Raw genomic sequence first — 14762 nt, 5'->3', positions numbered from 1 at the left:
CAATGTATCCTACCATTTCTACCGATCTGCATGACATGTATGATTTTCATATGCACATTTTAATAATAACGTTTTCGTTAGTCAAAATCATTGTCACGTGGTTAATAACACAAAAATGATACCAATCTGAAAGTTACAATTCCACTAATACGAGAGCACCAGCCTCTGCCATTTAGACACATTGATTCACCGTGAGCCATTGGCGGCTAAATAAAATAGAGATAGCCTAGGCAAACGTAGCAGTAGGCCTACAACTTCCATTGTCAACTAAGTAAAAATACATAAAGAAGATATATGTCCTGATGAAAACGCAGGTTCTTTCATCTCTCTATAGATATTCCGCCGGTCTGCCTCCCTTTCTTTCTGTCTTACTGGGTCCAGCACCAGTGAATATATATGATATATGAAGGCCGGCCCTATGCTGTTGGTTGCGAACTTGCAACATTGCATCAACTAGCCTATTCTGGGCCCTCAGTTTCCTGCTCCAGTGAACTCCAGACAGACACAGCTGTTTTTGCGCAAAGGGACATGTGTTCAGGTAGGGTACTTTATGACGTTTCCACTGGATGTATGGGATCCTCGGAGCATGACATTTTGCTCTTTCACACCGAGGCCTGGTGATTATCGAGGGGGAGAGTGTTTGAAAGATTTTTCAAATAGTGTGAGGAAATGTTATCATTCACAACGGATTTTTTTTTTAATGACTGACTATGTTGACTTACTGTGTGAGGTGAAGATAATTTTGACAAGCTCAGCTTATCAGTTGTGGTGAGTTAAGACAATCAGAAATCAGACATCCATTTAGCCTCCATCAACATTAAGAGGCCAGAGACGCCAGACACGTGGAAAACTAAAGGCATAGAAACCATTAATGACTTGGTAATAGGAAATACACTACCGTTTAAAAGTTTGGGGTCACTTAGAAATGTCCTTGTTTTTGAAAGAAAAGCACTTTTTTGTCCATTAAAATAACATAAAATTGATCAGAAATACAGTGTAGACATTGTTAATGTTGTAAATGACTATTGTAGCTCGAAAACGGCATATTTTCTTTTTAAATGGAATATCTACATAGGCGTACATTATCAGCAACCATCACTCCTGTGTTCCAATGGCATGTTATGTTAGCTAATCCAAGTTTATCATTTTAAAAGGCTATTTAATCATTAGAAAACTATTTTGCAATTATGTTAGCACAGCTGAAAAGTGTTGTTGTGATTAAAGAAGCAATAAAACTGGCCTTCTTTGGACTAGATGAGTATCTGGAGCATCAGCATTTGTGGGTTCGATTACAGGCTCAAAATGGCCAGAAACAAAGAACTTTCTTCTGAAACTCATCAGCCTATTCTTGTTCTGAGAAATGAAGGCTATTCCATGTGAGAAATTGCCAAGAAACTGAAGATCTCGTACAACGCTATGTACCACTCCCTTCACAGAACAGCGCAAACTGGCTCTAACCAGAATAGAAAGAGGATTGGGAGGCCCCGGTGCACAACTGAGCAAGAGGACAAGTACATTCAGAGTGTCTAGTTTGAGAAACACATGCCTCACAAGTCGTCAACTGGCAGCTTCATTAAATAGTACCCACAAAACACCAGTCTCATCAGTGAAGAGGCGACTCCGGGATGCTAGCCTCTCTTTGTCACACACACCCCTCCCTTCTTCTCTTCTCAACATTTCAAAATATACTGAAGACACATTATCTTCACACATATTTTGGATGCATTGCTTTTCACTGACAGCCACATCTCAAAAAACGCAAATTGCGGGCTTCCCAACTCCGGGCATAGGCCTACACGTTTGTGATTTCAATCACAGCTTTAGAAGGAGCTAATGATCCTCTGTGGCTAAATCATGCTCTCTGCTGAAGTATTTTGCATAGACAGGCTTAATTATATAATTTTGGCAACTGCATTTCAATTCACTTTAGGCTGCAGTGACTACTCTTATAGAATATTGTCCTATGCTTAGGCTACTCATTACATTTAGAATTGTATTTTATTGTTAGCCTGCAAATACTTATGTTTTTTCTACCTCACATACAGCATACAGCACCAACCCAGTAAATGTCGAACTGTCCCTTTATAACAGCACAGCTGAATTGAATTTAAAACGTTCGACAAAGTAATGCAACATAGCATAGCTAGCCTGAATCGAATGAAAAACGTACACTAATGACTGTACTCTTTGTAAGAAACAATTGAGCCATTAACGGTTACGAAGTTAAATGGGTGCGCTTTGTCAGTAAAATTGACAAATGTGTAGTTGAATGTTGTGACCTGACTCTACCTCCTTCAGCTGGTCGAGTTCCTGCCGAACGGTCTCGAACTCAGTCTCCAACTCATCATACCGCTGTTTGAGTAGTTGCTTCTCTTCGAGCACCGCAAGCCCGTATTCCGCCGCCTGGATCTTCTCATGAGTCGTCTCGCTCAACTCCCGGGATAGGCGTTCTAATTCCGCCCGAAACCACTGCGGCCCGGCCTCTGCAACCAGAGTCGCCTCTGGATATTCCTGTTCCTCCACAGACATCTTGGCCAGCACTTGAAGTACAACAGAAAAGCATATAAAAATAAATCAGTGCCTTCTGTATTTGAACTGCATGGCTGTTTTTGTCTCTCTCTTCGGGTTCTCAACTTTATGATGTGAACACAAAGTTCAGCGGTCTATCAGTGGATACCGTTATCAGATAGTATTTTCAGCTCGCTCCATAGCCCCGGTACCTATCTTCCCCCAGCTAGCCTACTTCATGCCACTAGAGAGGAAACTAAGTTGAGATCATCGATTATGAGGAATACAGTTTCAGGTCTACAGTTGTGCGCCATGGGAGATGTAGTTTTAGGGCCATTATGTTTGGACGAAGGACTACGCCCATGGAGAGAAATAGTAATGGCGTCTTTTTGTAGGCACTAACTCAAGTATGGGTAGCTGCAACTCAATATGGCGACCGGAGTTTGTGCGAGTGGGTGTTTCGAAAGGAGTGGGTGTGTATGGAGTGGGGTGTATGGAAAGCGACTCAGCTAATTGGACAGATTTGCTGCCACTCAACGCTGTTTTGCGTGGCTGATTGGGCTGCACTATGAGTTGATAGTAACACTGATAGTAAGGGGGTAGATGCAGGGCCGGTCCTTGCCATTCTGCCGCCTTAGGCAAGATAAAAAAAAATGGCGTTCCCCTGCAAAACTAGAATAGTTCCAGTAAGCAAAATTACGTCCAAAGGACGTATTTTCCAGACGTTGAAGTTAGGTTCAATTTAGGTTCTGAATGAAAGATGAAAATGTATTTTCTGTATGTTTAAAATAAATATTTCCAGGACATTGAAAAGGCATCTTTTCCGGATGTTGAAAAATATGTATTTTCCGGAAGTTGAAATCAGGTTCATTTTCGGGTCTGAATGAAAGTTGAAAATAAGTAATTTATAGACATATATGTTTGGGCCAAATCAAGGCTGGTCAAGACAGGACAAAATCTGAACCAAACATAGACGTCTATGATTGGTTCAGATTTGTTCCGGACCGGACAAAATCAACCAATCGTGGATGTTGAAATCAAGGCGGTCTGGAGCACATCAAAACTGAACCAAACATTCAGAACCTTAAATGAACCTTAAATATCCCTGGACGTTGAAATCAAGTTAAGATTTGGTCCCAACCGGACCAAAAAACCAATGTCCGTGGATGTGGAAATCATTGGGGCGGCAGGTAGCCTATTGGTTAGAGCGTTGGTATTGTAACGGAAAGGTTGCACTTATTGTAAGAGTAGGGGTGTTAAACCTCGTGTCCTTGCTAAATTCCCAATCTGGCCCTCGAACCATCATGGTCACCTAATCAACATTTTTTTAATTGATTGAGCGCCATTTAGTTTAGGCTATTTGATCGGAGAAACCTGCATGATGTAAAAAGTGTCCTCGTTACATTGTCATATATTTTATCTCCAGCCTGTAGGCTACAGAAAAAGCCACATAGTTTTTCTACAATATCCTATATCTGCAACATGATTAATGTTAGATATTATTTTGACGGAACATTGGAACGCGGAACGCTGCAGAGATGCGTCTCTCCAACAGCACCATGGAGAGGCGCGCTGCGAATGGACAAGCAAAATATTTTGCGCCCCTGCCTTTGACAAAGTGGGCACTGCTTATCAAAGGGCAGATTTAGAGCTCACCTAAAAAGCCCATATGCTACTGGTTAAGAGAAATTGTCATTGTTTTTGGGCAGAATTATGTGAGGTTTTATGTGTTGTTGTTGGAGGTGCGTCTTGGTCAGTTTAGCTCAGAAAAACCCTCCCTCATCAATCTGCCGCCATAGGCACCTAATCCTGCCTAATGAGTGTGGTGGGCGTGAGCAGATAGATGCATCCCAATGGCAACCGGGAGTATGGGCAAAGATTTGTATAACTAAACCAAGATACACCACTGCCTGACATTTCAAACGGGAACAAATGAGTCATAGAGGGCGGAACAAGCAAGGAGGCGGGCAGAGCCAAGCACAAGCTAGCGAGATCCTATTGGCGTGTTCGAGCATACATTTGCATATTTAAGTTTAAGGAACACCTACTCTGTGAGGTGCGCATGTGCAATAAATAGATTATCCTTCGCACTCCTTCTAAACAACGCATTTTTTTACAACTTTGGCAAAGGGTAAAGTCTACAAAACTTAGTCCACTCTGTTCGTAACAGATTATAATTTTGGGAACCGAAAATGTATCAAGGTGACATCTAGATGGTTATCAATATGAGTTATTTCTTGTGTATGCTGCTATCCTACTTAACATAAAATAATGCAAGAGAAAAAAAATGGTCACGTATCTAACGCAGGCGACAAGACCATGATATCCAGTAGCAGTCGGCAGACCAGAGCGCAGGTCCACGGATTAAAGGCTATGCATGTTCATTCCACCTTCTGCAATGGCCGTGCAGAATTTAGGGTGATACGGCCTCTGCAGAAATCAGGTCATTCTTCTTGTGCTTCGCTGAGCAGCAAGGAGCTGTTGTAAAGGAAGTTGTCAAATAAGGGAGTTTGTGTTTATACAGGACGTCCAGCTCTCACCTACCGTCAACCAATCATATCAATAAAGGAGCTACATTTGGCTTCCGCCGGCCTCTGGAGGGCCCGTAATTGTGTTTCATTAACCATACGGCGCCTCGAACCACATTTTCAGATCAAGCTCATAATCATTGCCTCATAATTTTCTCTAAATATGCCATGGTTCGTTGGACAAAGCCTTTAAGAAGTGAATGGCGTTTTTCTAAGGTTTTTGAATAAATGCTTTAAACAAGGTTTATGGTGAACACAGGTTTAGGATATTTTATACGTTTTGTTCTATGAGATAATCTTCATCAGCCAATGTCACTTTTTGGGATTTTTTACAAATTCAAATAATTTTTTTTTAATTATAAGAAAAAACATAAAAGCTTCCTAATTCATAAAGGTCATGTTAACTGACTGCTATTATCTCATATAACAAAACGTATAAGATATCCTAACCTGTGTTAACCTCAGGCCTTATTTTTTGCATTTATTCCCAAACCCTATTCTTTCCCCATTGATTTTTCCCATCGGGATGGCTGAACAACCCAGAGGTAATTTATTTCCGGGTTTTAGGACTACAAGCTGGCGACCTCTAATGTTTGACAAATTGTAATTCGGGAGTTGATGCGCTGGCAGCGCTTGATCTCTGTCTATGGAAAAAACTGTGGGAAACCCTACAGTCAATGAGCGCGTTAGCCCACCAAGGCCGGGGTATTTATCTAGCTAGTTAAAAAATGTATTAACTAGCTAGCTAACTAAATATAAATTAATTTGTAGATATATCTGCAAGTATGTTTGCATATGGTTCTCATGAATTAGGGTTGGGTGTTGAAGGACCACTTGTCACATTGTACAAGGTGTGAAGGTGTGCTGTGTTCAAAACTGGAAAATCGGAAGTGGGAAATCTCCGACTTCAGTGTGTTCAAGACAACTGGGAACTCAGAAAAAAATAGATCTGACTGGGAAAATACGTTTTGAACTGTCATCAGACTCGGAATACCAAGTCGGGAACTCTGGCCTCTTTCTAGAGCTCCAACCTGAAGATCACTGACATCAGGATTTGACCTTGGTTTTTTTTCTTCAGATTTCCCAGTTGTATTGAACGCACCAAAAATCCAGAGAATGCCAGACTTTGATGACAAAAAAATTCCCACACAAAGTTTGATTAAAACCTCTTATGGCTCAAATATCAGCAGTGAGTATCAGCAGTGGAAAGAGGTGGCCATTTCAAACGGCCTCGTACTCAATTCTTGCTCGTACAATATGCATATTATTATTACCTTTGGATAGAAAACACCTTCTAGTTTCTAAAACAGGTTTAATTATTTCTCTAAGTGAAACATAACTATTTTTACAGCCCATTTTCTATCCTGAAGTGAAATTTCCAAGAAGCTATGTCTCTCTTCAAGATACTCTCTATAAAAGGCCTTGGCACTTAGGACTGTAGAAACACGTCACACATCTTCCCCTGGTTGTCATGCGGAAGTGAGAGAAAAAATGACTTGATTATCTCTGTCAGGGACTGAAAACAACATCTTTGAGTGATAAGTGCGCACTTAATTTTTTTTTCTGGGCGCGAAGTAGGAACTGGACTGCGCTCCTGGAAAACCCTCGTTATAGGTGAATATGACCTCCGGCTTCGAATTTATTTGATACATGTCACAATATCATCCTAAAGTATGTTTTTTTCAATATACTTTAATTATATTATTGAAATTTATTCTGGACTTTAGACGTGATGCGACGCAAGAATTTTGTCAAGACGGAGAGGTTAGCACGGCATGGCCAGTGTGCCATGCTAATTCAAGAGGGACATCGTTCGTTCTAGGTCGAAATGAACACGGTTCTGAACAAAGGACCCTTTGGAGAACATTCTGATGGAAAATCAACAAAGATAAGGACCCAATTTGGGATGCTTTTTCATATATCTGTCGAACTGTGCTATCGCTAGCGTTTGACTAGAATCAATGCTGCTGTGTGTTAGCTATTGTAGTAAGCTAATATAACGATATATTGTGTTTTCGCTGTAAAACACTTCAGAAATCGGAAATATTGTCTGTATTCACAAGATCTTTCTCTTTCATTAGCTATCCACCATATATTTTTCTGAAATCTTTTCTGATGTGAAATTAGTAGTTGACGTTGGTGTCTGTTTTCTCTGGCTACTGCCGTGCGATTTCTGACTGTAGCTATGATGGTGGCTAAGATGGTAGCAGTAATGTAAAACTGATTTATAGCTAAAATATTCAACTTTTTCGAACAAAACATAGATTTATTGTGTAACATGTTATAGGACTGTCATCTGAGGTAGTTTTTTCTAGGTTATTTAGGTTGGTTCTAGGTTATTTAGGTTGGTTCTAGGTTAGTTTGGTTAGCTTTGTGCATGCTAATTGCATGCTACCGTTGCTGTGAAAAATGTCTGTCTGTCTTTTGTATTTGGTGGTGAGCTAACATAAATATATGTGGTGTTTTCGCTGTAAAACACTTCAGAAATCGGAAATATTGTCTGTATTCACAAGATCTTTGTCTTTCATTAGCTATCCACCATATATTTCTCTGAAATGTTTTCTGATGTGTAATAAGGTAGTTGACGTTGGTGTCTGTATTTTCTCTGGCTACTCCCGTGCGATTTCTTACTGTAGCTATGATGGTAGCAGTAATGTAAAACTGATTTATAGCTAAAATATGCAATTTTTTTGAACAAAACATAGATTTATTGTGTAACATGTTATAGGACTGTCATCTGAGGTAGTTTTTTCTAGGTTATTTAGGTTGGTTTTAGGTTAGTTAGGTTGGCTTGTGCATGCTACTTCATCCTACTTGTGCTGTGAAAAATGTCTGTCCTCTTTTTTATTTGGTGGTGAGCTAACATAAATATATGTGGTGTTTTCTCTGTAAAACATTTAAAAAATCGGACATGTTGGCTGGATTGACAAGATGTTTATCTTTCAAATGCTGTATTGGACTTGTTAATGTGTGAAAGTTAAATATTTAAAAAAAATAGATTTTGAATTTCGCGCCCTGCACTTGAAGTGGCTGTTGTCATATTGTGTCTGGTGCCGGGCTTGCAGCCTGAAGAAGTTTAAAAAAAATTCCCACAGGAAGGACCGCCTTCCTGTACAAGTGAGCACAGCACAACAACGGTGAGTCCAAATATGTCTTGTATGCTGCTGCATACTGCAAAAATTGAAATCTAAGTAAGATTACATATCTTAAATCAAGGCTTGTTTTTTTGTCTGACAAGATATTTCTTCTTACCAGCCAGTTTGTATGTTGGAGCATTTCACTTGTTTCAAGCTTTTTTGTCCTTAATTGTCTTAATAAGATAATATAACTTGTTACTGAGATTGTATTACTGGTTCTGAGTGACTCAATGCTCGAAACTAGAATGACCAGAATTATAAAGCTGTTTGATCAACACTGACAAGTACGAAACTGCTTTGTCAAAGTCAGAATTTCTTATTTCAAGCATCTTATCGTTTTCACCTCTTCACATATTAAGAACAGATAATGACCAAATGGAATTCACTGTTTTATTGTCAATCTTACACACAGCACAGCAATCATGTAGACAAAATACAGTACAGAACAAAGACAGTACACTTGTCATATCTGGGGAACACACTATGAGTCATTTGAACTGTTGTACAATTCTATTACATCCCCAAGATGGTATTTGACTTGTACATAGGTTTGGCTCTTGTTGCTAATTGTGTAATAAGAGGTCAAATCAACCAGCTTTTCAGCATCCACTAACTCAGTGGTCTGTGCAAGATGAGGGACCTCAACTTGATAAGCCATGACATTTCTATCAAAGCGTATAGTTTGAAATGGTTGATATTCCAAACAATAAAGCCTAGAATCAACAAGAAATATGTTTTTGACCAGTCCAAATTCTGGCATATTACCATTCAGTACTTTGGCAAAGATCACGGACTTCTGAGTTATGTATTTATTCTAATTTATTACAAGCCATTTGACTGATACAGCATGGTTTACTTCATTGAAACCTAGGAAGTCCCTCAATTTCCCACGTAAATATTGTAGATCTTTAACCTCTGATACAGGTCCCATCTCCCTTTCATTTGAAAAAATTGGGTGCATTGAACTGTCAACATTTTGGCAGCTTTCATATATTTGGTTCTGATTGATCATAGACTTGCAAATATTTTTTTAATTGAGCTTGGAAGCCCATTGTTTAAAGAAACAATGTTTAGACTCAAACCGCATACACATATGTCTAACCATGGGGCACAATGACTTTATCTGTAATGGCAAATGTATCATATAATGCTGTTTAGGTGTAACATTGCGGTCTGGAAAAAGCTCCTTCCAATGCTTCAAATTATTTTCAATGAGTAACTTCAACATAGACACAGTCGCAATGGAAAGAATAGGTGCAAATACTATCTGTACAATCTCTATTAGCTCAATTATCAGTCATATATGCATTGACTTCCAAACTTTCCAAAACAAATGGCAATATCCTTAGCAGGACAAGCATTTGCCCAGATGACTGTTTTCATTTACCATCACTTGACGTTAATGTACTAACAGAAATTGGGGAGGGCCGATCTCTAACATCTAGAGGGGAATAAGGGAAACCAAGAATAGCAGTATTCACTGAGTCCAGATCAATCTGTCCTGACACAACAAGATGATTCAAAACACATTTGATTTCCAATGGGGCTATGCCATCCAGAATTATATGCACAATGTCTTGCGGAGTTTGTTGTATGATATCAAAGGCTGGGAATTCAACTAACTTGCTCCTTCTATTGATCCCATATGTTGTTCTCAGGCTGTTGCGGAGCAAGTCCGTCTGTGCCTTTTCAATTTCATCCCACTGTCTGACATGCTTCTCCAATGTCCTTTTTGTATATGCATCCTCATTGAAGAGTGACTGCATGTCCTCAAAAGAACACTCACAGTGTCTGCACTTACTGTAGGCAAAGCCCACAACTTCTTTGAACCCTGCTAGTTCATGTTGTGCCAGGGTGTCTCCACAGAGAGAGACCATGGCACCATATATCGTTTTCTCTCTGTTAATAGTTTGCATTTTAACCCCACTGTACAATGCATCCATGTCTTCCTTGATTCTATTCAATATGACATCTACACCAGATTGACGGAGGTCTGCTGATCTAGCCATGGCGAGTAGCCTGATAGCAGCCAGTTTAGACCTATATTTTGGATTTATATTTCCTAGGGTGTGGTACACCATTAACAACTTGTTTTTTTAATGCAAATGATCCTAGTGGATTACAGATCTATATTTCATCTGTGTACAGAACAATCTGCAATGCCTTTGGTTTCTCTGAAAATAAGGGATGTGATTTTAGAAGAGCACCATCAACAATGTCATGAAAATAACTTTCCTTGCACATCTGGGGTCCCTTTTCAACCATAGACAAAATCCTTGGGTGTGATAAGAACTGTTCTAGACTTTTGACTAATGGTACATAATGAAATAATTTGTCTTTGATGAAAATGTCTTTTGATCCTCCATATTTCATCCTGCATATGGTTAGAGCAATTCGAATTCCCTCTGCGTCCAAACAGCTAAACTGCTTTTTACTAACACTGTCCTGTCTAAATGTTGCTGCAACGCCAGCAAAAGGGTCAATGAAATTGTCACATATATCCATTGCATCTTTTTCAAGTTGACCTGATGTGCTTCCTGAATGCTTCTTTAGCACTGCCTCCATCTGCTTCCTGAGGTTGTCCAATAATGATGATTGATACTGCTGTACTCCAAGAACAATGAGCTCCATGTTGGTTAATGCCCCTTTGCCCTTCATCTGAGTCAGATGTATGGAGTTGCTGATCAGTGATGCTGGAGTTAGCTTGAAGCTGATCGAGTTGAATGTTGTCCTGTGTACCACACATCAAAGAAACAGATTATTATTTGAAATTGTATTTAGTTTCGCCAATAGAGCCATGTAAGTGTTTTGTTCCTATTCATCATTGATGATTTTCACATTAACCCAGCTTTAGCCATAAGAGTCATGATAGCTAAAATGATCGAATAGCCGATACATGGACCAAAGTATGACTTTGCAAAGTATGACTTTGGTCCATGTATCGTCCGTTCATTAAATAATTTTTTAAAATCCAGAACAAAAAATGCTAGCTAGCTACTTGTTCCGGTGGTACTTGGCTTTCCTCCGATGGCTGTTCATCTGGTATCTACTTTATCATTCATTCTAATTTTTCTACATCTAGACTTCTCTCAAATTCATACATCTTTCTCCATTTTGGAACGAAATCAATGTTTCTTTTATCTTTCTGTTCCATAAAGCGCTCATCTCCCGTTAATTCCGGGACCTCTTTTGAGGATTTACTACCCATGTTTGATAAATGCTTGCCGTTCCTAGTTACTATGGCATTTACCACTATCTATGTGTATGTATTTCTATGGTCTATGTATGTGCTATTTAAAACTCTGATCTCTTCTCACACTCTATGGTGTGTGTATCTATATTAGGTCTCTATGATCTATGTGTGTGCTTCCTACTGTTATCTGATTACTATAGCTATGTTCTATGGGATTTTCTACACACTCTATGTGTATGTAGTGTTTAATGTGTGTTTCTCCTTTCTGGAAACTTTGTCTTGACTTTTGATTGGACATTAGATCTCACCCGTATACAATTATAAGCTCATTATAAGCTATTGTTCCTTTGGACTGTCGACGGTAATATCTCATATCTCACTCCTCTAGATTAGGTTTTCCCTCTCCTCCTTTTTGGATATTAATTTCTTTCAGTATTGAACAGGTTAAGTTATCCCGTTCGCATAGAATTACCTTCCTTTGTCACCAAGCCTAGTTTATATCCTCACCTATTTTAATACATCTATCACTACTTCTTATAGTCTCAGACTACTTCCCATATAGGAAACAATACTGTGCAGCCGTATTCATTGACCTGGCCAAGGCCTTTGACTCTGTCAATCACCACATCCTCATTGGCAGACTCGACAGCCTTGGTTTCTCTAATGATTGCCTCGCCTGGTTCACCAACTACTTCTCTGATCGAGTTCAGTGTGTCAAATCGGAGGGTCTGTTGTCCGGGCCTCTGGCAGTCTCTATGGGGGTGCCACAGGGTTCAATTCTTGGACCGACTCTCTTCTCTGTTTACATCAATGATGTCGCTCTTGCTGCTGGTGATTCTCTGATCCACCTCTACGCAGACGACACTATTCTGTATACTTCTGGCCCTTCTTTTGACACTGTGTTAACAACCCTCCAGGCGAGCTTCAATGCCATACAACTCTCCTTCCGTGGCCTCCAACTGCTCTTAAATACAAGTAAAACCAAATGCATGCTCTTCAACCGATCGCTGCCTGCTCCTGCCCGCCTGTCCAACATCACTACTTTGGACGGCTCTGACTTAGAATATGTGGACACCTACAAATACCTAGGTGTCTGGTTAGACTGTAAACTCTCCTTCCAGACTCACATCAAACATCTCCAATCCAAAGTCAAATCTAGAATTGGCTTCCTATTCCGCAACAAAGCATCCTTTACTCATGCTGCCAAACATACCCTTGTAAAACTGACCATCCTACCAATCCTCGACTTCGGTGATGTCATTTACAAAATAGCCTCCAAAACCCTACTCAATAAATTGGATGCAGTCTATCACAGTGCCATCCGTTTTGTCACCAAAGCCCCATATACTACCCACCACTGCGACCTGTACACACTCGTTGGCTGGCCCTCGCTTCATACTCGTCGCCAAACCCACTGGTTCCAGGTCATCTACAAGACCCTGCTAGGTAAAGTCCCCCCTTATCTCAGCTCGCTGGTCACCATAGCAGCACCTACCTGTAGCACGCGCTCCAGCAGGTATATCTCTCTAGTCACCCCCAAAACCAATTCTTCCTTTGGACGCCTCTCCTTCCAGTTCTCTGCTGCCAATGACTGGAACGAACTACAAAAATCTCTGAAACTGGAAACACCTATCTCCCTCACTAGCTTTAAGCACCAGCTGTCAGAGCAGCTCATAGATTACTGCACCTGTATATAACCCATCTACAATTTAGCCCAAACAACTACCTCTTTACCTACTGTATTTATTTATTAATTTATTTTGCTCCTTTGCACCCCATTATTTCTGTCTCTACTTTGCACTTTCTTCCACTGCAAACCAACCATTCCATTGTTTTTTTAGTTTTTATTTTACTTGCTGTGTTGTACTCACTTCGCCTCCATGGCCTTTTATATTTTTATTTATTTATACATATATTTGTTTGCCTTCACCTCCCTTATCTCACCTCACTTGCTCACATTGTATATAGACTTATTTTTTTTTCACTGTATTATTGACTATATGTTTGTTTTACTCCATGTGTAACTATGTGTTGTTGTATGTGTCGAACTGCTTTGCTTTATCTTGGCCAGGTCGCAATTGTAAATGAGAACGTGTTCTCAATTTGCCTACCTGGTTAAATAAAGGTTAAATAAAATAAATAAATAAAAAATATACAGATAGACCATTAAGGTATTGATTTTATTTAGGTATGTCTTTTGAATTTATTGTTATCTTATTTGTACAAAACGACCGTCCTATCTAACAACACCTACTATATCCCTTCTTAATCCCTCCTATAATTAAGCTTAGTTTTATTTATGGTAGCGCACCTTACGTCAGGTCATCTCGGACCTGATTCCTATCGATTTTGGTTAGATCAAAAAGCTAACCTCCTAGTGAATCTGTTTGGAATACCCAAGCTCCTATCATTGAACAATTCTAAACATTTTCAGAATACCAAATCAAAGATATCTTAAATTCATTCCCCCCAAATTCGAGAATAAAAGACTACTGACCTGGTCTCGCAGACTGGGAAAAGCAATGTCGGTTGGATCTAGTCACTGTTCCTGTCTACCTGGGGTATATACCGGCCTGTTATAGGGGACAGGACTTTATTTTACGGGACCACGTCCCACCCGTGCATGGTTTCTCGGCTTGTTACCTTCAGATGACAGGAACAGATATTTAGATCCGGCTCCAAGGACCAAATTGTTAGAGGAATTTTAATTCCTATGTATTCATTAACCAATTCAATTAAAACACTCAGTCTGCACCCAGAGTTTGTAAGGTTCTGGGGGAAGTGAAACAGACGGAGATCAGTTAAAAATAGTCAGTGACGTTTATTCTCGAGAGCTCTGAACATAATCACACGTACGTTAGTTTATATATCACACATTGCCTCATCACGTCCTAAACGTCGCTCCTCCTCTCTGGCAATGACAAAGCTGCTTTAAAAGTTCCTTCCAACACACACATATTGCTTATTATATGCTAGCCTAACGCTAGCCTAATGCTAGCCTAACGCCTAATTATATGGAAACCGCTAGCCTAATGGTTTCCCCCCGCCCTGGGTGGGGAGACTTACTTCCTGTTATTAGTTTCACAGTGGCCACAAGTTGTCTGTCACAATTTGTCTGTTAACACTTCCTCTTTGCCTATGTAGAAACATTTAAATCATTATACAGAGACAGGGTAGAATTCTGTTAGTTATAGTTCAATCGTTACTTTAAACGTATACATAATTTAGTCATTATACATCAAATCCATAACAGTAAGAAAGTTAAACTGTCAATGTATCTCTGGTTGAAGGCGGTGTCTACAAAACACAAGATTTTACTACCATGCGCTATGACCCTGGGTGCAACGCCTTGTTGTATCAAGGGGTTCAAAAGAAGATAGGAATCATAGGCTCTAG

General features: G+C 39.8%; 1 protein-coding gene and 1 long non-coding RNA gene across 2 annotated transcripts in view; both read right to left on the bottom strand.

Annotated features, from left to right (window-relative positions):
* The window catches only part of LOC139564130 (protein bicaudal D homolog 2-like), a 45759-nt gene extending 40856 nt beyond the window's left edge, over window positions 1-4903 (bottom strand). Inside the window, exon 1 of the mRNA XM_071383351.1 lies at window positions 2290-4903. Coding sequence (XP_071239452.1) covers window positions 2290-2529 — 240 coding nt within the window. The 5' untranslated portion in view covers window positions 2530-4903. The remainder of the gene's footprint in view (window positions 1-2289) is intronic.
* Window positions 4904-8549: 3646 nt separating this feature from the next.
* Window positions 8550-14103, bottom strand: LOC139564060 (uncharacterized). The gene is made up of 2 exons (XR_011672696.1): window positions 13864-14103; window positions 8550-10904 (listed from the first exon to the last, which is right to left on the bottom strand). It is a non-coding gene; the product is annotated as an uncharacterized lncRNA (long non-coding RNA).
* Window positions 14104-14762: the final 659 nt, after the last annotated feature.

Source organism: Salvelinus alpinus, chromosome 2 (assembly GCF_045679555.1).
Source record: "Salvelinus alpinus chromosome 2, SLU_Salpinus.1, whole genome shotgun sequence".
Taxonomy (NCBI): domain Eukaryota; kingdom Metazoa; phylum Chordata; class Actinopteri; order Salmoniformes; family Salmonidae; genus Salvelinus; species Salvelinus alpinus.
Note: the sequence above shows the minus strand (reverse complement) of the source record. Positions and strands in the feature narration are given on the sequence as shown.